Source organism: Alexandromys fortis, unplaced genomic scaffold, assembly GCF_014885135.2.
Source record: "Alexandromys fortis isolate MF-2015 unplaced genomic scaffold, M_Fortis_MF-2015_v1.1 scaffold_67, whole genome shotgun sequence".
NCBI lineage: Eukaryota > Metazoa > Chordata > Mammalia > Rodentia > Cricetidae > Alexandromys > Alexandromys fortis.
Window position 1 is genome coordinate 8,386,164 of NW_026067945.1, and position 23,893 is coordinate 8,410,056.

Below are 23,893 nucleotides of genomic sequence, written 5' to 3' on the forward strand. Positions count from 1 at the left end.
ACACAAGAACCAACATATAGTAAGTACTCAAAAGAAAAAAAAATTTCTAAACAAAGACAAATTTATATCACTATGTGCTAAATTCATGATGTTCAAGGCATTGTTTGATACCAAATAACTCTCTTTTCTGCAGTCCTAGAAATGTATTGTTTTCCTTTATTTTTATTTCTTTCTTGCAAGTTATGAAGTTAAGAGATCGGGAAATAAATTCTAAGAACTCAAGCCTTCCCAATAACATTTTGAGTAAGACAGCAAAGACATTAATTTTCCATAAGAAAAGGTAATCTTAAATAAAAAGATCAAACTAGTAGTGGTAATACATGCTAATACTCATAGCTCTCAGGGGCTGAGGCAGGTGGATTGCTACAAGTTAGAGGCCAACCTGAGCTACATAGTGAGACACTAGGAGGGAAAAGAGAAGGAAGAGAGAAGAGTAAATCAGAAAGAAAACAGTGCAGCCTAAGAGATTCCCATGGAATTATTGCTGTTTTAAAACAAAGTAGTATACACCTTGTTCAATGTATTAAAGAAGATGAGTTGCATTGACAGACCTCCAAGTACTGAGCCCATAGTACACAATGTGTGAATGATTTTGTTCTGTTTTGTTTCTTTTTTGAAATGGGATTTCTCTGTGTAACACCCCTGGTTGTCCTTGAACTTGCTCTGTAGACCAGGCTGCCTCTGACTCCCAAGTGCTGGGATTAAAAGTGTGCACCACCATTGCCCAGCATGTATGAATAATTTTACTCAAGAGTTTACTATAGTTTTATACATCTACAAAATATTTTCAGTCAATTCTAAAATACATTTTTAACACACATGCTACTTCAACTCCTTTTGCTTACGCACCGTATTTCTGCTCATCAGGTCGCCTATGTAAACCACCACGTTAATCTCTGGGGCCCAGATTTCGAACTCCCTCTGCCATGAAGTGAGGGTGGATAAGGGGACGACTATAAGAAAGGGTCCATAGAGCTGGTGCTGGTGGAACAGGTAGGAGAGAAATGATATGGTCTGAATGGTCTTTCCTAGGCCCATTTCATCAGCAAGGATTACACTGTTACTTCTGCAGTAAGAAAAAAACACAAACAAATTATTAGTTCATGAGAAAACAGTATGTCACCAATTATACACTTGACAATACCAGCAGAGAAAGGCATCAGAGACCTTCAATGAATTTCTCCTCACCTTCATTTTTAATGACTTAAACATCCTAAATAAGGAAGAAAGCAGAAGACAGGAACAACAGATCAGGCAAATCTATCTGGAAGAATATTCAAGATTCAGATTACAAAAGATTCCTCTAATTGTTTCTATCTTATATGTAAGGCTTCGAGTTATATTGTCTACCATAGGCTATCCCTCCTAACAGTGAAGACAGTTCTATCATAGATGCATACAAGTATGTAGCCTTTGGTTCATCAATATACAAACCAAGGAAACTGGCTATCGCCGTGCTTCTTACTCCAAGAGTCATGTGCCTCTGCTCACGTTACCTCCCCTTTCCACTGTGTTCCACTTGACTGTCCAATACCATATCTACTATTTTATACACCTGCTTGATGCAGGGTGTGAAGGACCCTTGTTTGAAGTGCTGGAGATAGAGCCCAGGGCCTTATATGTTCTAGGCAAAGAGGAACTGTTTTAAATATGTCACAGTCTAGACTTCTGGGGCTCATTCTGGACCTACTATGTGTTATTTGTGCATATACTAGAGACTATTCAAGAAAGAGTGCAGGATTCTGAGGGGTTTGTTTTGTTTTGTTATGAAGCAGAGTCCCGCTGTGTTGTTCAGGTTGATCTGGTATTTGCACTCTTCTTTCCTCTGCCTTGAAGAGTTAGTAGAAAAGGTAGTACATCAGCCTTTGAAGACTGATCCAGTGCTCATGGGCAGTCTAAGCAACACTGGATCTGGAAATGGGCTGGATTCCACATTTGTTTCTTTAATTGTACACATGTAAAAAAAAAAAAAAACTAGATGAAGAAAATGAGCAAGGTTAGGAAAGTATGCTTGGGAAACAGAAAGTAGTCAGGAAACTAGAAACTGATGTATGGTACAGTCTGTAAACATTTCTGCAAGGCTCTTTCTTCAAGGGCCAATGAGATAGCTCAAAGAGTAAGGCATTTGCCACAAAGCCTAACTACTCAAGCTCAATCTCCACAACCCACATATTAGGGAAGACAAGATTCCTTCATGTGAGACATGCAGTTATATATACATACATATGAGGTACACATGCAATATAAGCAAACTTATAAAAGACCATCCTTTATTTAGCTGAGGTTCTGGATTTCCCCAAGCATCAGAGCTGTGGGTGTGCCAAGGAGCCTCAGAGCTCTGAATTTGCTTGTTGTTTATAGCTTTATGCTGTTTCAGGGTACTGCAGTTCATGTGAGTCCTTCCCTGATCAGAGTACGTGTATAACCCAATCCCAGTGCCATAAACTCAGCTTAATCTAAGTGGCTTACTCTCCTGTGCTCCTGCTTGCATCTTTATCTGTAGTAGGGGACTACATTTCCCTGCAGAAACCAGCTCTCTTTCCCGCTTGCAAAGCCTGAGAAGGGGAATAAAGGTGCTGACAGTCCCTCTGGAGGATCTGCCCAGCCTAGTTTAGGAAGGGCTATTGGTCATTCTTCCCTTCCTGCTTTTTCTGACATCTGGAAGATTTAACTGTCGCTGCTCATTAAGTCAAACATCAGTACACATGGTTTGAAAGAAGAAGCAGCATGAGGTACAGCCAGAGGGGTAAGTGCTGACAGTTAGAAGCTGTTCAGGACCCGTGAGTGGGTGGGTCTTTGCATTCTTGTTCCTGGGCCTGGAGAGAAGCCGCTGCCCCACCCCCCAACAGCCCGGTCCTTGTTCCTTTAGCTATGCTCATGCTACTGTGACTGTACTTCAACCTAAAGTCTTTCTGTCCCCAATGAACTGATGGCATGTATTGTATGTATGTGTGTGTGTGTGCTTCACTAGTGAACTAAAGTCTTTCTGTCCCCAATGAACTGATGGTATGCATTGTATGTATGTATGTATGTATGTGTGTGTGTGTGTGTGCTTCACTAGTGAACCAGTGAACTGAAAGAAAAAAATAAAAGTTAATGTCTAGCTAGAAAAACAAGAACAAGGCATTTAATTTGCCAAGATTGCAGACAGATCTCCGGGTTTTCAGCAAAACTGGTCTATATAGTGAGTCCTAGGGCAAGTCAGAGCCACAATGAGACTCTTTTAAAAAAAAAAAAAAAAAAAAAAAACCCACCTGCAAATATTCTACAACTCTCGAGAAAAGTCTTGGTATCCTGGCTCCTAAGCACCCTAAATTGTAGAATAAAAGGGCTAGCTCATATAACCTCTTTAGTTACATTAAGTTAATACTGATCCCTAAAAAGAGTAGGACTTATTATCTTCTGAAAGGAAAATCTTTTAAAGTATTTGCTCTATAATTTCATACACATAATATTCTTTGTTCAATCCCTCCATTTTCCTCTTATCCCATACTCCCTCCACCAAACCAAGCCCCTTCTTCCCAAGTCTCTTACCTACTTTCATATCTGTTTGTGTCTATATGATAACTGCCACTGCATTTAATTAGGTTTGCCTGCATGAGTATGGGTAGGGTTAAGGAAAATCTTTTTTAAGCAACTAAAATGGTTGTGACCCACTTTCTCATACAAACTGAAGCTCAAATACTGGATTTTCTCCAGAGTCTTAAACACTACATTCAATTGAAAGATAAGTTTTGAAGGTGGGTTCACCTGGGAAATCGTTATTGTAAACGTGTTTGTAACTAGAAAGCATCGCCTGTAAGAAAAATGAAGACACAAGCCAGGCATGGCAGCACACACCTTTAATCCCAGCACTAGGGAGGCAGAGGCAGGTGAATCTCTATGAGTTCAAGGCCAGCCTGGTCTACAAAGTGAGTTCCAGAATAGCCAGAGCTGTTACAGAGAGAAACCCTGTCTCAGGAAGAAAATAAAGAAGACACAAAGAAAGGGTGGGGATGGAGAGATGGCTCAGTGATTCAAAGCACTGGCTGCTCTTCCAGAGAACCTGATTCAATTCCCAGCACCCACAAGGCAGCCCACAACCATCTGTAACTCCAGTTCCAGGATACTGATGCCCTCAACTGGCCTCTATGGGTACTAGGCACACAAGTGGTACACAGACATACATGCAGGAAAACACACAGTCTGTGTGTGCGCGTGTACACGCGTGCGCGTGTGTGTATGCTCTGGGTTTTCTTGTGTGGGTGTGCTTTTGTGTGTGTAAAATTTCTTTATAAAAAAATATGCATAGAAGACTCTGTCATTGGCACTAAAGGAAGCCCTCACATGCACGTCACATAATGAAGAGAAATCACGTTTATCTTGAATCACTTAAATTCTCAAAGCCTAAGTGGTCCCCATAACTTAGGATAAAAATAAGCCAAACACAGTGGAGAACAATCTAGCCATATCTTCTACCTACTTGCACCAGGAGTGAGCAAGCCAGTTGAGACCCTCTAGCTGATAATCCCGGAGCTCCAGATTCTCCCCTCCTAAGTATGCTGGCTGCTTCTTTAAAGCTACAAATCGTGGTCTTTGCTTTAGTGCCTGAAAAACAAAAATTAACAAAACCTACGTCTTAGAAACATTGTCCCCTGCTCTTATATTACAATGTTAGCCGTATTTTATGTACTCTATGCCAAAAAAAGCTTAATTTCAGATATGAATAGTTACCCCACCCTACCCCATCCCAGTACTGTCTATTCTCAGAGTTCATCCTGAAGTCAAGTATTTTTAAATAACTTGCTCTTTTTCTGAAATAAAGTTATGAGCATAAATTAGCTCCATATTTTCTCATCCTTTACTGTGTGGCACACATATTAACACTCTGGAAGTTTGTCATTGAGAGATGTTGAACAAGCAATCCTACAAATACTGTAACTGGGAACTCTGAGGTTCAGCCCACTTACATTGAGTCCCCAACCTTGTGAGTCTAGTTTCCAGAAGGAAAAGTTGCTCTTTCCACTGCTGGAGGTTTGAAAATTTGCACTCTACTAAGGCCAAGACTACTGCTTACACAAAACGTGGACTCTGCAGTCAAATCAGTTTGGGGCGCAAACAAAGCATTCAAAGTTATGCAAGTTTCTCTACTCAGGACTTTCAAAGTCTACGCATGTATAGCTATAAGATGAATTCCTCAAGTCTTTCTGCAAGGTGCCTTTATCTTTTGTGGGAATTACCGCCATAACTGTGTGGTCATTAGTACATTCAACTCTCCTATGCAAGGATACAGTCTGGCTCCTCATGCTCACCTTCTACACTAGCCATTCATCTAGGCCTGACAAAACAACCTTCCCATGCCTCGGCTAATTGGCCCTCCATGCAGTCTTCAATTACTGTATCATATTACTCGATGGATCTTCTGGCTCTCGTCTCCTACTCACTGTCATTATCTGAAGCCTTCAAATAAACGCTGATCATAACCTGGCCCTCTACAGTGCAAGGTCCCAAAAACTGTAGGACAGTCAGGTCACACCTCCACCAACACAGTCAGGACGCGTGTGAAGGAAATGTGCTCGGCCTTACCTTCAGATCCACAAGTTTTCTATTACAAAATTCTTTTGTACCCTTCATGGAAAGTCAATCCTGAGGTCTTTTGCTCTTTTTAACACTGTTTTTCATAGATTTATTTTATTATTGTATTGTGTATATGAGTGTTTTACCTGCATGTAAGTATATACACCACATGTGTGCTTGGTACCTGAGGTGGTCAGAAGAGGGTGTTGGATCCCTGAGACTGGAGTTACAGATGGTTGTAAGCCACCATGTGGGTACTGGGAATTGAAGCCCAGTATTCCGCAAGAGCAACAACTGCTCTTAACTACTATGCCAACTCTCCAGGCCCCAGAGCCCTTTCTTGTATGCTATTAAGCACCAATCCACTTTTCAGAGCAGAGGCAAAGTAAGCACTGGCTGCTTTCCTCTGAAAACCTCCTCACTGCCCACCAGAACCGTGGCCTCCACCTCCGCTCTGTAGCTTCTCCACCACACACACATGCTGGTTTTCACAGACAGGGGACTGACGTTATCAACATGAACTTCACCTTCTATAAGGCGGTCCAAGGAACCAAGCATACTTCTAGATCTCAACAAATTTCAAAAACACAGAAACACTGGTACAACCAATCCGACAATAAAAAGCCTGTACTTTTCTGATTTAATATTCAGAGTCATCTTTCCTGTTTGTTTTAAAGTGACTATTTTCAAAAATTTCTAATAATATATCTAACTCTATAAAGTAGTAAATTATAGAAACCAGCAAAGTTATTATACAACAGATACTCTTTCTAAAAAACATGAGTGTGTTCTTAAAAATTTCTAAAAAAATAATATACTACTGTGCACCACATGCGTGCAAGGACCTTTCAGGGGTCAGAAGATGGCACTGCAGCTCCTGGAATTGGAGTCACAGGCAGCTGTGAGCCACGCTCAGGTCTTCTCCAAGACCAGTAAGTATTCTTAACCTCTAAGTCATCTCTCCAGCCCCTAATCCTCTTCTTTAGCTTTCTTTTTACTTTGCACCAAGTAAAGTATATTCCAGGATGGCACTGAACTCACTCCAAGGCCAAGGATGACCTTGAATTTCTGACCCCTCTGTCTCTACCTCCAGAACCCCAGGATCACAGGCATGCACAATCAAACCCAAAGGCTGCACACATGCCAGGTACAGTCTGCTAACTGAGCTATAGTCCCAGTCCATGCCGTAATCATTTGTATTTAATGTTACGTTTAAATCACCATTCATTCTTGCTTTGCTTCGATATACCTGCACAACTAACCCTTTGGTTATAATACCTTCCCACAAATACATACATACACACACACACAAAATAAATATATAAATCAAAGGCATGCGCCACCACACTCAGCATATATATATTCCAACACTCAGGTTGCAGCAGATTGATCTCTGTGTGTTCCAGGCCAACCTGATCTACACAGTTAGTTCCAGGACAGCCAGGGCAATATAAGAGACTCTGTCTCAAAAAAACAAAATATAAAACTATAAAAACTAAAAACACAAAAGCCAACAATGGCCAACCTTGCACTCTCTTGTTGGAATGGTTTTGGAGTTGTTACGGCTGTGGAAGCTGTCGATACAATTCTGGAATTTCTTTCCGATCAAGGCTTCATCTTCCCAGCTACACTCTGAGTAAGGCAGTCCCATCCATTTGCAGAGATATTCAGGCTCATTTGAAGGCGCTGGCTTCCGACTATGAGCTATAACATGAATAAAAAAATTATCAGATAATATCAAATTAAAGGAAGTGATATTCTTTTTAAATATATAACTAATAAACACCATGTGACAAAACTATAAATCTGCACATCACAATGTGCTCATAAATACTGAATATTTACTAAATATAAGACTGTTACTCACCTGGAAAATCTGTTTGGCCCAATGTAGATTTACTTGTCTTCACAGCTAAACAAATATAAAATAAGACAGAAGAGTTACAAATATGCCAACAAAGGGGAAGAAACAGATTTTATAAGTAAGGAACTGGAGCGATGGCTCAGGGGTTAAGAGCACTGGCTGCTCTCTAAAAGGACTCAGATTCAATTCCCAGCACCCACATGGCAGATCACAAGTTTTGTTAGTCCAGTCTCAGGGGATCTGAGGCCTTCTCTTCTCGCCTCCTCAGGAGCAAAGCATGAACATTGTGCACAGGTATACATGAAGGCAGAACACATATATATGAAATATAAATAACTTAATAAAAAAGCTTTTACAAGTAAGAATGTGTGCTCATTCTCCGTGGTCTAAAGGAAGCCTGTTCTAACCTGGGTGTCAGACTATCATCCTAGTGCTCTGCTATTTTTCTTTTCAAATACATTAAAAATATTTTTAAGTATAAGGGTTCAAATAAATCGAAGCTCTTTTCTGGGTCAGTAAGACCACCAAACAAACCACAGCAATGTGTGATGGAAAACAAATTCCATGGTCACCATCAGGGAATGTCTGAAAGACTTTCTGTGCACCGTTTCCTAAGGCAGGCGTGCTGGGCTCTGGAGAGTTGTAAATGTCATGTGTTTTCAGTGTGTCTACAGTCAATACAATGACATACTATTATTTCACAGAAGGATCTCCTCGTTTAGAGGTGCAATAAAGCAACTGGGGAAAGCCTTAACTAGAAGCTTGTAGTCTTAAAGGTTCATTCTCCACAAGTTTCTTTGTTTTGTTTTGTTGTTTTGTTTTTCAAGACAGGGTTTCTCTGTGTTGCTTTGGAGCCATCTCCACAAGTTTTAAAATTGAAGTAATTCCCAAAACAAAGAACTTTTAGTTTAAAGAGTAAAAATGGTTCTGTTACTTTTTAAAATAAGGCATCACTGAATCTACACTCAAAACCATCTCTCATTCTCTCCTGAAGCCCCCTCAAGCAGACCTGTTCTGCTAACAATTACTTCCTGTTGCCACTTCACTGAAGCCAGCCAGAGCTACTCCCAAATTCAAGGATCAAATCCAAGGCTAGTGTTCTATGTCAATCATCTACTTCTACTGCAGCAATCTCTTAGCTCACCTCTTAGATCACTGCCTACTCCTTCTCTGTCTCTAGAAAACATGCTAGAATGTTCTCAGACTTTCTCTTCTCACAATGTGTTCTCTCTGTCTCAATACATTTCAAAATTTAAGTACTACCTATACACTGACAATACCTAAATATACCTCCAAGTCACCACAGGAATACATGTTGGAGTCCTCAAATAATACTTGTCTCTTAGATAACAACAAAGTTACCAACCAAAGCATTTGATTTCAAATCCAAAAATCAGTTCTTCCCTTGATCTTTCCATTTCAGTGAATGGTACCTGTACTGTCTTAGGAAATCTTGCAAGCCAAACATCCCTGACACTCCCGTCTTTCATCCCCCCCACACCCAAATCCACAAGCAAAAAATAATTCTCCCTTCAAAATAAATAAATATAGGCCTTTGTTTAGTCTCAAAACGTAAACCTATAAAATGCATCTTATAAATTTATATAATCCTAAGCCTAGGTCATTTTCTCCAAGTTTATCCATGCCTAAAATAAGTTTCTAAGAACTTACCTATTACTCTTTCTACTATTTGATACTGTTTATTCAACTCTGAGGCCAGCTCCTGTTGGCAATTGAAATATTCAACATCTTCTGGAGAAACTTTCCCTAACCTAGACAAAAGACCAAAAAAACAAGCATATACCAGTTAGAGCTTGGAGATCGATATATATGTATCAGAGCAAACCTTCTAAGTACAAATGTAAACTTAATTGCTTCCAGGTGTCCCTTTAGTAATCTTCAATAGTAACAAGTCTGAGATGTTTAAATGAGACCAAAAAAGGGGAAAAATTAAAAACAAAAACATTTCTACAAACTGTATTACAACCAAGAATAATTACAAGTGTATCAAAACCCAGAAGGCTCTAGACTATTAACTTTCACATATAAGCCACCCCAGCCTAATCAAACCAAAGTAACAACATGTTTTGAGATTGGCTCTACATACAGCTGTCTAAATTCAAGTCACTGATTCACTTGCAACTTCTCTCATCTACAAAACAGTTAACAAAACAAATAAAAATCTCACAATTTTATTGTCAAGATCAACAACACACTTAAGAAAGGAAATGCAGCAAGTGCTCCATGAGCCAGCTGTTCTTGTTAAATCTGAGAATTTAGTAGGCACACAGGAAAGCATCCACTGTCACCACATCACAATTTCAGAAACAGAACTGTAGAATGTTCAGCATTCCTTGATCAGATGATCAAGGCAAAATCTGAAATCCTAGAGAGTGCTATTCTCCACACAATTAAAAACCTCCCTTCCCATACAGACTGAAAACACCACTTGAATTGGCAGCAGGAAGCATACCATTGTTTGATTTCGTCCTCTTTCTTCTTAAAGTTCTCCAGTTTTTTCAGGCCCTTCACCTTCTGCTGCTGTAAGGACTCTTCGCTCTCCCACGTGCTGTGGATGTAAGACCAGCCCTTCCACTTGATCAGGTACTGGATCTCACCTTCCTCCCTCTCGGGCTCAAAGGCCTCACTAGGATCTCCGTTAGCTTCAACAGCATACACAGTGGTAGATGCCCCCGTAGCTGCAAAAGGATTTGCAGTTTTAGTTCAACTTTAAAGGAAATGTAAGAAACCAGGCGAAAAAAGATCCCCACTTAAACAACTGCCAATAAGAATCTCTCCTTGAATAAACCGAATGCCTCTGACTTACAATAAGTGGTCAACTTACTGTTCAATTACAATTATTACAATAAGTAAGTCAACTTGCAACACAGGATGGGTCCGGTAATTTTCAACATCCTGAAAATGCTACTGTTTGCCTTAAAGCATGCGCAAACTTGCAAGTGAAAGCAGGGAAATCTGTGCAGACACCTTAAAAATCAAAGAGCAGCATCCTTTCCTTTTCAGTACACTTCAGAAGGCAGACCTCTTCCTCTGAGAACAGAGTAAGAAATCAAAACCTCCTCGCCTCTCCTTACTCACCTCCCCAAAGCTAAGTTAACTGCCTTACCCTCAAATAAACCAGACTGGGAGCGTGGTAGGGTGTGGTTAGGTTAGCAGCACCAAGGCCTGATTCAGCTGCCAGCACTGCGTACAGTGGCAATGGTAGTGCATGTCTGTAATCCCAGAACTTGGGAGGTAGAGGCAGGGTGTCATTGTTGAATATATGGAAAACTGGAGGCCAGTCAAGGCTACCAGAGACCCTGTGTCAAAAATCCAGAGAATAATTTGCTCCCCAAAGACACAAACCTCCTTTCTTTCCCAGTCTTGAATCTAAGACCTTTTCAATAGTTTCACTATTATCTTGCTGTTCATCAATTCCTTCTCCAGTCATTTCAATGAGATCATCTGAATCAGTTTCAAAGTCATCATCTTCTTTGTAACTGTGTGAGAAATAATGCTGAATGAGCAGGAAACCATACCTTCAGAATTAAACATCTCTACAGATAGCACTGGAGTACATAAGAGCCACACTCTCTGACGCCAACAAATTACTCACAGGTTTTCCAGTCGACGGCTCAAAACCTCCCTCGTCTTATTTCAATCACTGACACAAGTCCACAAACTAAAGAGTAGCTCACACTACACATATGAGCAAAATAAAGGAATCTACAAGGATACCCTTTATTTAATGCCAGGAAATATCTAAATTATGATGAAGAAAGTTCATAAGGAACGAAAAATTGCTATCATTTCAGACAAAAGAAAAAAATTTTTAAGATTAAATGTTCCAATCATGCAATTTTATCTCCCAATAACAAAAAAATGAAATTTAATTTGACCCAAACAGTTGAGAATGTTCAAACTCATACTTCTGAATTGTAAAATCTAAAATGTATTTGGCCATGATAATCCCAGAACTGGGGAGACTGAGCACAGAGAGGTGATCTGAGGCTGGTCTGAGCTACACAATAAATTCAAGAGAGCCTTGACTACATAGTAAGTTCCAGGTTAGCCTAAGTTACATCAAAAACATAAAAAGAAAAGAAAAACAAAATAAAGCCTTTACAAGTAAAACACACCTAAACAGTAAATACAAGGGGGCACAGTACAGTAGTATTGGCCTTGTATAAGCAAAGTGCTGGGTTTAATCTCCAACACAACAAAATGATAATAGAAAAACAAAGACACAATATAACACAATAAGAAAATGAGCTAAGCTAGACACCAGCACATTAAGTCTAGCCCTACATTTAACTATCAATTGGAAACATCCAACAAGGAATTTATTATCTCTAGTGCTCTGCTTCACATTGCTAATAGACCAAAAGAAAGATGCATTTGTTCTCAAAGTAAACGTACTTCATATTCTCCAGATTAAACAAAGAACATATCTGAATATATTATATCTTTAATTGGTCATCAATTAATGCCTTATATCCTGTAATAATAATAATAATTATTATTATTATACCCAAATGTCACTAGAAACAGTAAGACTCAGGAGTGATTCAGGAGTGAAAGCACCGTCCATCATTGTTCTGAAACATCACAAAGATAGCCACCTGGACAGGACGTGACCTCGGTTGGGGCACTGCCTAATGGGCTGCTGTTACTCTCCTTCTCCACTGGGCTCAACACCAGTTTTCTCAGACATGGCTAGACTCTGAAATCTACTTTATCACAGAGGCTTACATCCTTTTTTGCTTTTTGAGACAAGGCCTCACTGTGTATCTCTGGCCTTTCTGAAACAAGTTATGTAGACCAGGCTGGCCTCAAACTCACAGAGATCCACCTGCCTCTGTCTCCCGAGTGCTGGGATGAAAGGCTTGTGCCACTGTGTCCTGTTCAGGCTGATTTTATTACCTGTCAATCACATTATCTAAAACTTGAAGTCAAGGTCTAAACAGCAATGTCATTCCCATCACATCAACAAAGACCTTCCAGGCCACAACTGACCTCACATTTTTAGCAGCTCGTCGTCGAGTCTGCCTTTTGGGAGCTTCATCATCGTCGTCATCGTCATCAGAAGACTCTTGCTTTTTCCGCTTTCCACGCTGAGTCTTAGGCTGCTTTTTAACCTGAGGTTTAGGCACTGTTCTAAAATGAACAGAGAAAGAAATGGCAAAGCTTTTACTCTGTCACTTGGTGGCTATTTCAAACCTACATACTGGCATTTCCCAGAGCAGTGGCACACACAAAGAATTCACTAAAGGGGGCCAGGCATGGTATCAGACTGGAATCGGGAGTTCAAAGTAAACCTCCATACAGGATACTCTCGGAAAACCAAGGGGGACAGGATAACGTACAATCACATAGATGTGTTTCTCCTGCCTACCTAATGAACCCTAAACAAGGATCAGTACATAATGCACAAAAATCGAGCGTGGCATTTCAATCTTGAGAGCTTAAACTCAGGGAGACAAAACTCAAGCTTTCCATGATGAGATAAGGACAGGCACTAGACCAGGAGGAGTTGACAATTTTTTCTGCAAATGGCGAGGGAGAAAATATTTTTAGACTTTCTTGGCTTAGGCATAAAACTGGGACAGTGTTTAAGTACTTATGCAAATGAATTTTGTCATTTTTACTGACAAAATTCAAAACAGAGATATAGGATGTTCCGGTGATATGATTAATAAGAATAGAATCATTCTAGAGAGAATGCTTCCCTTAACTAGCTAGGATCCAAATTTAGTACTATTACCATACTATAAGTGATAAATGTTTATCAGCAAAAACTATTATGAGCCTTCAAGCCATTAAAAAAGGAAGTGTTGGTTGTGATTTGACCCCATCCTACTCAATACTGAAAGAAGGTATATTCTGTAACTGTGGAGGCGGCTCAGTCTGTAAACTGTTTGTCACACAAGCATGATGACCTGTTCAATCCTCACAATCTTCACACGCATGGTGGCATGCATTTGTAATCCCAGCATCTGGGAGGGAGTGACAGTAGGACCCTTGGGGCTAGGCTGGTCAGCCAGGCTAAACTCATCACTAAGCCCAGGTCCCAGTGAGAGATCCTCTTAAAAATCAAGGTGGACAGCTAAGTGACAACACCCAAAGGTGACCTCTGGCCTACCAACACAATCAATCAATCAATCAATCAATAAAGTTAAATTTAAGGCCAGTCTGAAAGGCCAGAACTACACAGTAAGACCTTTTCTCAAAAACCAAAAAAGAATACAAGCCTGTGTACTAAAGCTGCTTTCAGAGTCCAGTCATCCTTGAGAAAAACTAGTGTTAAGCCAGGAGGAGAGTAACAGCAGCCCGTTTGACATTGCCTTAACTGAGGTCACAACCTGTCCCGGTGGCTATCAGAACAATGGGTGGACGGTGCTTCCACTCCTGAATCACTTCGAGCCTCACAGTGAATTTCTTCTGCCTTCTTATATCTGTCCTCAGTTGCCATGTTTCACCAGGAATCACTAAAACTTACTGCCTTCTCCACCTCTGCCCATCTCTATACAACCAGGCACACTGCTTAATGCTATGGACATTATAGTAAAAGAGCAATAATCATAAATATGCTTTGGACCAGCCAAAAGAGTATTTTCATCTTAAGAATTAGTTCTCGGGCTGGAGAGATGGCTCAGTGGTTAAGAGCATTGCCTGCTCTTCCAAAGGTCCTGAGTTCAATTCCCAGCAACCACATGGTGGCTCACAACCATCTGTAATGAGGTCTGGTGCCCTCTTCTGGCGTGCAGACATACACACAGACAGAATATTGTATACATAATAAATAAATAAATATTAAAAAAAAAAAGAATTAGTTCTCACCAAGCATGGTGGCACATGCCTTGAATCCCACACTCAGGAGGCAGAGGCAGGAGGATCTCTATGAGTTTGATGGCACCAAGATCTACATAGTGAGTACCAAGACAATCAAAACTAAATGAAGAAACCCTGTCTCAAAAAGCCAAAAAATAAAGACAACAAGCAAAGAATCAATTCTTCCAAAAAGAATTTATAATCTGACCATACAAAAAGGGGACGTTTTTTGTTGTTAATGTGAGGATTAAAGCACAAGATAGGGTTGCATATACCATGCCCTAAATACATTGCCACGAAAGAAACAAAGATCCACTGTCAGAGAATATGATCAGAGTCCATGATACACATATATGAAAATGCAATAAGCAAATCCATTACTATTTACAATTAATACATACTAACACTAAAATAATTTAGTTTAAACCCCATGGTATATGAAGAGGGAAAAAGTATCTCCAGTTAGAACCGCATCCATGCAAATACTCAAAAGTGATCTCAGTAGCTCAGTTACTTGGTAAAAATACAGGCTAATACAAAGAAAACCAGATATCCAAATTCTACAACAGGACAATCTGTGTTGATTAGGGCTCTGGCTTCCAGTGTAACCCAAGGAGCTGAGCTAGAAGCAGACTGGGCAGGCTGGTAGCACACCTTCTGGGCACAGGCCTCCTAGCTTTTCCTTTCTTTTGTTCCTGTTCACTCTCTGCACTGGTGCCTTGTTCATGTTCATCTTCTGAGGGGTCCTGCTTCCATTTTTCTCTGTGATCAAAAAAGCAAAACAAATTTTTCCTTTAAGAATTCATAAGCTAAATGATCTCAAAAAATAAATTCCAAATGTATTATCTGAAACACAGAACATATGTATTTTAGATATTATATTTTATATTTTTGGGTTTTGTTACTCTTCCTGAGTTATATACCATCTATTCCTAGTTTAACTCTGGTAACATGAATGGCGAATATGGGTACAATTTTCAAACCACCTTTTCTGGGGTAGAGAAATTCTGATACCTATTCTATTTTTTTTTAAATTTATTTATTTATTATGTATACAATAGTCTGTCTGTTTGTATGTCTGCAGCCCAGAAGAAGGTATCAGACCTCATTACAGATGGTTGTGAGCCACCATGTGGTTGCCGGGAATTGAACTCAGGACCTTTGGAAGAGCAGGCAATGCTCTTAACCACTGAGCCATCTCTCCAGCCCCCTACCTATTCTATTTTGTTCACCACTGTCTGAATCCCAAAGATTCCCAAGCTTTAACATACATCAGAACTAGCAAAAGAGCTTGCTTCTTACTCAAAACCTGTCCATCAAGACAGCTCGGAATTCTAAGAGTCACACATGATGCTGATATTGGGTAGAAATGTATTTGAAAATATTACAAGAACGAATTTTTCTGGATAGAAATGTATTTGAAAACATTACAAGAACGAATTTTGCTGGACTAGGCAAGTACTCTCCCACTAAGGTCCACCTGCAGACTATATGAAATGTTTTAGTTTTTAGAACTTAATTAAGGAAACAGTCCCTAGATAAATTTTCAGTGCTGAACCTGCCACCCAACTAAACAATTTAAATCTGTTCTGTTTCTAAGACCTAGTTTTGAATTATTAGAGAAGGGAAGTGTTCTTTTGTTTCTCGAGATCTTACAAGGTTTGAAAGAGTCATAACCTACAGGTGTCCTTCTACTTCTAAGAGCTTTAATCTCTTAAAGGCTAACCACGACACCACAGGGACCTAACTCATTTCTCACCTGTAGTGAACAAAGTATGTAATAGCTACTAGGCATGAAAGACCTAGGAAAAAACCCGACAGGCACAAGCTTGAAGTTCCTCTGTAAACAAAACAATTACCACTGTACCCATGGGTTCCCTTAACAGAGGTCATAACAAAGATGCTTGATACAGAACTGCCAAGTCAAATTAATATTCATCATAGGACAAGTTAAGAAAAACAGTGCTGGATTGCTCCAAAAAGGGGTTGCTCTGCAGATTCCTGAGGCCCTTCCTAATAGCTGCAACAGTTACTAATTAGTTAATTCAACAACATCAGCTCCCCCTGAACTAGTTGAAGCTTAGGGAGGAGAATCAACCCTTTCAGGAAATGGCAATCTAACACTTTCATGTACATTAGTCAGATTTAATCGTTGACTCCTTGCACAGAGATGGATACAAAAGCTGATAAATAGAAATGGCCTTGGTTTTTATTTTATTTTTGGATTTTCAAGACAGGGTTTCTCTGTACTTTTTGGTGCCTGTCCTGGAACTAGCTCTTGTAGACCAGGCTGGCCTCGAACTCACAGAGATCTGACTGCCTCTGCCTCCCAGGTGCTGGGATTAAAGGCAGAAATGGCCTTGGTTAAATAATGAAATTAACTAATGAAAGAGCCCTATCAGTTTTTGAGTCACCATATTGAGTACTTTTGGAGAGAGACTAGATAGTAAGCCCTGTTACTGGTTTCTATCTATCAGTCTATATTTAAAGCAAAACTTCCCCCAAGTGGTGGTGATGCAAACCTTTAATCCCAGCACTTGGGAGGCAGAGACAGGTGGATCTCTGCAAGTTTGAGGACAGTCTGGTCTACAGAACCAATTACAAGACAGCTAGGGCTGTTACACAGAAAAACCCGATCTCCAAACCTCCCCTGACCAAAAAAAAAAAGACTTTCTTGTCTCTACCTGTACTCTGGTATCTAGCTTGTTCTGCTTACTCAAGATCTAGAATAATAAAATTTCGCTAAAGAATAAAAAGAAGCCAGACACAACAGTTACTCAAGACAGAGCAACGACGAGTTCAAAATCAATCTTGGCTACAAGAGAAACCCTGTCTCAAGAAACAACCACAAAAGGAATCTAAGTTATAGAAGTTGATTGCCAAGAAGATGGAAGAAAAAGTGACTCCTACACTCGGAAAACTGGGATGTGAGTCAGCAGTCGACCTAGGGCTCTGAAAAGGTCATCTGCCGTCCAAAGTCATGCTGCAAAACCTGGACTCCCAGAAACAAGTCTCAAAAACATGGACATTTAAGGACCAGGGGAAAGTATTATCAATGAGGAAAATCCAGAGTCAAATAATCTGACCGAAGGCTATCAATGAAGCCCACTAGACCTAGAGCATCACTAGGGCTAACAGTGAGGGCCACTAGAGCCAGGGCTATCAATGAGGGCCACTAGACCTAGAGCTAAGAGTGAGGCCACCAGAGCTAGGGAATCACTAGGGTTATCAACAAGGCCCACTACAGCTAGGGCATCACTAAGGTTATCACCAAGGCTCACTAGAGCGAGGACTATCAATGAGGCACCTGACAAAGGATACAGCAAAATTAAAAAGAGAAAGTGTATGTTGAGGCCGGAGTATCCCAGTCAAATTAAAAAGTTATATACAACCAGGAGAGCTTGGGCTCTTCCAGCATAGGAATGTAAAAAAAAAAAAAAAAAACTGGTCAAATCAACTGGCCTAAAGCCCAGGGAGATGTTCTTCCTTGAAGAAGACTAAGTCCACTAAGAAAGTTGCTTGCATGCACAGCAAACCTCACACCTATTATTCTCAATCATAATCCATACAAGACCCTTAAAGACTGTTGGGAGCTATAGATCCCTTGCTCCCTTGATTTTCTTTGCCTGCCTCAGACCCTTTGCCTGCTGGAGTGAACTGAGCAAAACAACTTGTTTTCCTCTGCTCTGAGCAGACTCCAGCTGCTCTGAGCACAAGACCCTGATGGCAGTCTGCAGCTGAAAGATCGGAGAGCTGGGGTGTGGCCAGAGCCCTAGATAAGCTACCCCTGAGCACAAAAGACTTGGCATTCTGGTATTAAGAGTGACCAATGTCTGTGTCTCTCTGTTTATATGTCTTTGTATGTTTTTTAAGTCTCTCAGCCCAGTTCCCGGCTCGCGTACAGACCTGTAGCAGCATGGGAGTTATAGAAGTAACACCGTATAGTACAGGACCGTTTGGGGGTTTTACAAAGGACCCAGGAAAAATTACAGTCAAGCTCATACATTCCAGAATATAGAGACAAAAATGGGGCAGGTGTTTGAAATTGGGCACATTATGTTTTAATTTTCAAGAACAAGAAAAAAGAAAAGTATTTATTTGGTTTGGTTTTCTGAAACAGGAACTCACTATACACCTCTGCCTGCCCTGGATCTTACTAAGTAGACAAGGCTGGCCTTGAGCTCACCGAGACACTACTTTCAGCCTCTGCCTCCCAAGAACTGGGATTACAGGTGTTTGCCAGCATGCCCCACAAGGAGAAAGAAGCAGTGGAGATTAAGAGAAAATGAACATCAACTTCCTGCCCTCACACACATACAGCTCTTAGACAAGTAAAATTGCTCATTTCTTATGGAAAGCCAACTAAAAGTGCCTTTTCAAAGGAGACTCCCCAGTCACCCATACTCTGTAGGTCCCACTGCAGTAAAGAGGCAAGAACTTGGACCTGACTCAGCAGTTAAGAGCACTGGCTGCTCCTCCAGAGGACCCGAGTTTGGTTCCTATCACCACATGGAGGCTCACAACCATCCATAATTCCAGTTCCAGGGGAGGCACACACTCTTCTCTGAACGCTAAGCACAGTAGGTATACACAGGTGAGTATATTTACTTGCAGACAAAACACCAGTACACATAAAATAAATACATTTAAGAGAAAAAGAGAGCCAAGAATTTGATTAAAAACTATTTTCACTTAACAAAAGAAACACCAACAAAAAATTTCCCAAATTTGAAGGACTGTGGAAAAAAACTACCAAAATATAGCTAATGAGACTCCAAAGAAATGTAAACAAACAAGCAGTTCAAATACTAATCAGCTGGGAACATCGACTTTCATTATCACAAAAGGGGGGCTGTGGAACATGGACAACTGACTCCTATCTAAGCAGGCAGTGAGCAAAAGCCACTTTTAAATATAATGGGCCTGGATATTGGTGCAAGGGCTCTACTGAACACGCTAAGTGCCAAAGAGAATTCCTTTCTCTTCTTAAAAGACACAGCAGGAAAAGAAGAAACTGGCTTCTAGATAGCATATATCCCCAAGCCAGAATACTTTCACCAACAATTCCAATCTCAGACTAATAATGACTCAGTTTCATTTTGACGTTAAGTCCGTGACAGATTCCCAATTCAAAACATTGAAAATGAATAAATTATTCTCTCTCTCAAATTCACACCCCCACACAGTAGATTCCATTACACTTGTTATCAGCTCAGAGTGCCAGTCATATGCATATGTGATGCCTTCCCGTAATGTGATCAAGGACATTTCAGAAAACATCCCACAAAGCCATTAGACAGGAATAAAACAACAACCAAATGAAAGCAGAAGAGTCCCCCACACAGCTCATGAGACTGAAGCACAAGGGAAACCTAAGCCATCCCTGCTTGGAGCTTGCAGTCTCCAACTCCAAGTCAGGATGTAAAACACAATAGAAATTGGGTGTATTCAGGCAAGACAATATTAAATACTGCTCTACAAAGTTCTTTAAAATATACATATAATGTAACCACTTCTATTCATTGCTGAGCAGGCAGAATTTGTATTAGTATTCTAGAAATTGGTTTAAGAAATTCAAATTTGCCCAATAATTAGACAACACGTAACTGCAGACCTTAGTGGAAAATATTCCTGAATTGGTATACTAAGTTTTGGACATCTACATTTTTCAAAAAGGATCTACAGAATTCATACAGTTAAAGGGACAGTACACCATGGAAATGGAAAAGGCTGTTATTTAAAAATCTTACCATGTTTTCACTACACAGAATTTTTTTAACTAGAAATAATGAACAGCTAGGTAAAGAGGGACTCGCTTGTAATCCTGGAACTTGGAGAGTGAAGGCCTAGACTACATAGTGAGTAAATAAAGATAACAATGAGCAGCAGGAGGTGCCACCTTCCTGTAATCTCACCATCAGACTGAAGCGAGTGGATCACTGTAAATTTGAGGTTAGCCTGGGCAATAAAACAAGATTTGCCTCAAAAATAATAAAAATTAAAAATAAAAATACCTATCCTGAAGTTGGGGTTTGTGGCACACACCTGTAATCTCAACGGGGAAGCAGAGTCAGGAAAATCTGTCACAGTCCAAGGCCAGCCTGGTCTACAAAGTGAATTCTAGGCAAGGCATATGATTCAGGCAAAAATGACATTCTTAAAATCTTAAAAAAATTTTTAAAGAAAAAAATATGAACTATTACATATAAATCAAAGGGTTATATATGGTGATATGCACCTGTAATTCCAGGATTTGGAAAAGAAAGGCATAAAAATAAAGAGCTCAAAGTCATCCTCAGCTACATAATGAGACCCTGTGTGAAAACACACAAGGCCAGTGAGATGGTTCAGCAGATAGTTTCTCAACCCCAGGCATGATAATGGGTCTTCCATCTCCCAAGCACACATCAGACTCCCACAAGCTGTTCTCTGACCTCCATAAGTACACTCACATACATATACATACAAAAAAATTATTTTAATATAATTGTAAGAAATAACTTAATTTCCAAAATGAATGAGTATATAACTAAGGGTTTAATTCAGTGGTAGAGTGCTTGCCTATAGCATGTGTGATGCCCTAAATTCAATCTCTAGTGCTAACCGAAAAAAAAAAAACAATAATAAATAACAATAAAGAACAAAGTATAATCTGTTATAAAATATTTTAACTCTAAGCTCAAGAATTAAAATCTTCTAGTCTATAAACTATAATCTTAGAATTATACTGAAACAGTACACATTTCATAACAAACACGTGTTCAAGCAATATAAACCTTATCACGTCAACATGAGAAGTGGCCAGTTTAAATCTGGTCCTCACTTACTAAATATGCCAACATCTACTTTGCTATTTATGTTTACTTTCAAGAAAAAATTAACTGAGTTAACTTAAGCTGAAGCTATATGGAATGCTTCTATGCTAAACTGAGACTCCTGGAGGGCAGTAACCCAAACCAAGAGATCTGGGATAGACAGAAGAGAAAGATTGTCCTAGAAATGTAGACATGCTCACAACTATCAGATGCCGTCATCTCCCCCATGAAAGACTTACTGTTTTTTCAGCTGCCTCTGGCCTCTTCTTTTTGGACTCCCGCTCTCAGACCCGCTACTTGCCTTCAATGTGTGAGGGGGGAAATGATTACAGACTTTAGTTCACAGTGAGACTTTAGACAGAATGAAACCTAAGCACTTGCTAGGTGGAGCCCACTCTTTCGCTTTGAAAAGAAATCAATGTCACTTTCTTTCTCAAGTCTATACTTAGCTCAGACACCCAGAGCAGTAACATCAAATACAACTTCCTACACATAAATGTTCTATAACTATAATGTCCAACACAGTGAGCCATCAGCCACGTGTGAACTCAGCACTTAAAATGTGCCTACTAGGGCTGAGGAATAAATTCTAAATATAAATTTTAAAAGCCACATGTGTTAGCAATAACTGTACAGGATGCTGCAGATCTAAAACAACGTATAAAATACCAAATTTAGTGAGTACACCTTAACGGCACTGCCACTGATGTATCCACTTTGTACTTGATGAGAGAGCATCTGAATCATGATGAAGCGCTAACAGCACTAGGCTAAAGACACTTGAGACAGTTTCTTCCCTCAAATGAAGCAAAATGGCACTCCCTCTAAGACTGATAGTCTGGGGTCCTACTGAGTATATACTGATGTATGAACCAGGAAGGGCAGACAGATGTGACTGGACACAAGGACTAAGGCTCAGTGGCCCAAGACACTATGGGAAAGGGAAGCACAGATACATCAGCTCAGAAGTCACTCAGAACTCAAACCGCATATACATGCAGGTGTTGGCATGAATCTGATTTTCAGAGGACATTTGCTGAAAACCCATACCTAACTTCCCAACATTTGGCTATCAATCACATAACTTCCACTGGAAGAATGTTACATAGCTTTAAAAAAAAAAAAAAAAAAAGTAGAACAATCCTCCTATGGCAGAAAGGGGACATTTCACTGAGGCAAGAGTATCCCTTCAGGATCTACCTACAAACCTAATACACAGAGGTTTCACAAAACAATGACACAATCTGAGAAACATGAAACAAGTCCGATTCTAAGGATGTGCGAACCCAAATATTACTGGCTTTAAAAATCACCAGTGTAGGCACCTTAGATGGATGTAGTTACATGATGGGGGCTTACTAAGAATACTCAAGTACCAAGACTCTGCCCCATCATTAAAAAATAGAAAATAAAGTACTCCATCTCTCATAATTAGACCAGAAAATAAGTAAAGAAAAACAAAAGACATTAAACACTCCTCTTTCCTTTCTCTGGAGTAAATCCAAAATCATTTCAATGTTCCAGTCGTTCAGCAATTAAACAAAACATTTGGTATCTAAAGTTAACTGGCCACAATCGGTTATACTCTGAGAAATTTAACTTTAAATCAACTTTAAATTAGGTCACACCATACAATAGAGGAACGAAGCACTAACTATTATGTGTTTGCTAAGTGTTAACTTCTTGCCCCACTCTCTGTTCATACAATGGCCAACAGATTCTCTTTTAGCTGCCTCACCTGAGTCTTCTCAATAGTAATTAACGCACACCAGTCAAGGATGATGAGGTAAGATAGGGAACCAAAACACATCCCCTCCAATCATTTTTTTCTTACCTCTTCCTTAATATTAAATCGTGATGGTTCTTGTCTGCTTCGGTTTGATCTCCTAACCCCATAAACATCAGGATATTCTTCCCACATCTGCAAAATTTAATAGACTGCACATGAATCATTTCCTTAACCACATTGCTATTATTATTAGAATCAAACACAATCACGTCACTAAATATCCAAAGGATGGTTATGCTAGTTTTGAGAGAAAGCTAACCAGTATCCTTTCAAAAGAACAAGCATTAAAAAAGTTTAACAATGCCTTCATGCTATTCAAAGTGTTGAGCACTGCTTACTGTCACTAAACTAAAATATCCAGTTCCTTCCACAAAATACAAATTACTAAAGAATTCTGAAATTTCCTGATGCTTGCAGTTTCAATTATAAACAACAAATAAAAACAAAAAATGCAAGCAGAAGAGCCCACAGAATCTAATCAAACAAGACAGCGCTCCTGCTACAAGTTCTCCAGACGAGACCCAGCACCATTTCTTCCTAGCCCTCCTGCTTAATCCCTAGTAACTGGCTTCAGACTTTTGCTAACAATTTTCAGCAATTTGAAAAGGCAACCTTCAAGGAGGGGCTGGCTTTTCCACTGTCTTCCCTACAGATGTCTATGCTTAAGTACACTTTGGTTTTTTACATAAAGCCACGGGAAAGCCAAAGGAATCTGAATGGACTGTGGAACACTGGCGTGAAGCTGTTTAATCATGGTCAAACATGTGGATCAGATGTTAGAAAGCCAAGCTTAGGAACAGGGGCTTTATTAAAAACAGAAGCAGCAGCTAATGTCATGAAAGCATTTGGAAATTCCAGACAGTATATGCAAAGGAGAAGGAGCCACTGTCTAAAGCCAGAGAAATGTCTGCACCTAACTATGTTTTCCTGAGGAAACCAGACAGTACACAGTCTATGCTACATGGTTATTTCACTTTGAAACTCTAATGGGAAACCAACCACAAAGTATCTAGATGGGGGGGCGGGGGGGGGGGGGGG

The 23,893-nt window shown here is 39.9% G+C and overlaps 1 protein-coding gene across 5 annotated transcripts in view; it reads right to left on the reverse strand.

The window, feature by feature from the left end:
• Positions 1 to 23,893, reverse strand: part of Chd2 (chromodomain helicase DNA binding protein 2) — a 128,092-nt gene that overhangs the window by 61,117 nt on the left and 43,082 nt on the right. For 4 of the 5 annotated variants that reach the window (XM_050149141.1, XM_050149140.1, XM_050149143.1 and 1 more), the window contains 11 exons: positions 22,901 to 22,987; positions 21,306 to 21,367; positions 14,906 to 15,013; positions 12,437 to 12,577; positions 10,787 to 10,920; positions 9,894 to 10,119; positions 9,092 to 9,192; positions 7,424 to 7,468; positions 7,082 to 7,260; positions 4,463 to 4,587; positions 850 to 1,066 (listed from right to left, as the gene is read on the reverse strand). In XM_050149141.1, coding sequence (XP_050005098.1) covers positions 850 to 1,066; positions 4,463 to 4,587; positions 7,082 to 7,260; positions 7,424 to 7,468; positions 9,092 to 9,192; positions 9,894 to 10,119; positions 10,787 to 10,920; positions 12,437 to 12,577; positions 14,906 to 15,013; positions 21,306 to 21,367; positions 22,901 to 22,987 — 1,425 coding nt within the window. The remainder of the gene's footprint in view (positions 1 to 849; positions 1,067 to 4,462; positions 4,588 to 7,081; positions 7,261 to 7,423; positions 7,469 to 9,091; positions 9,193 to 9,893; positions 10,120 to 10,786; positions 10,921 to 12,436; positions 12,578 to 14,905; positions 15,014 to 21,305; positions 21,368 to 22,900; positions 22,988 to 23,893) is intronic. The other variant, XM_050149142.1, reaches the window with a different exon arrangement.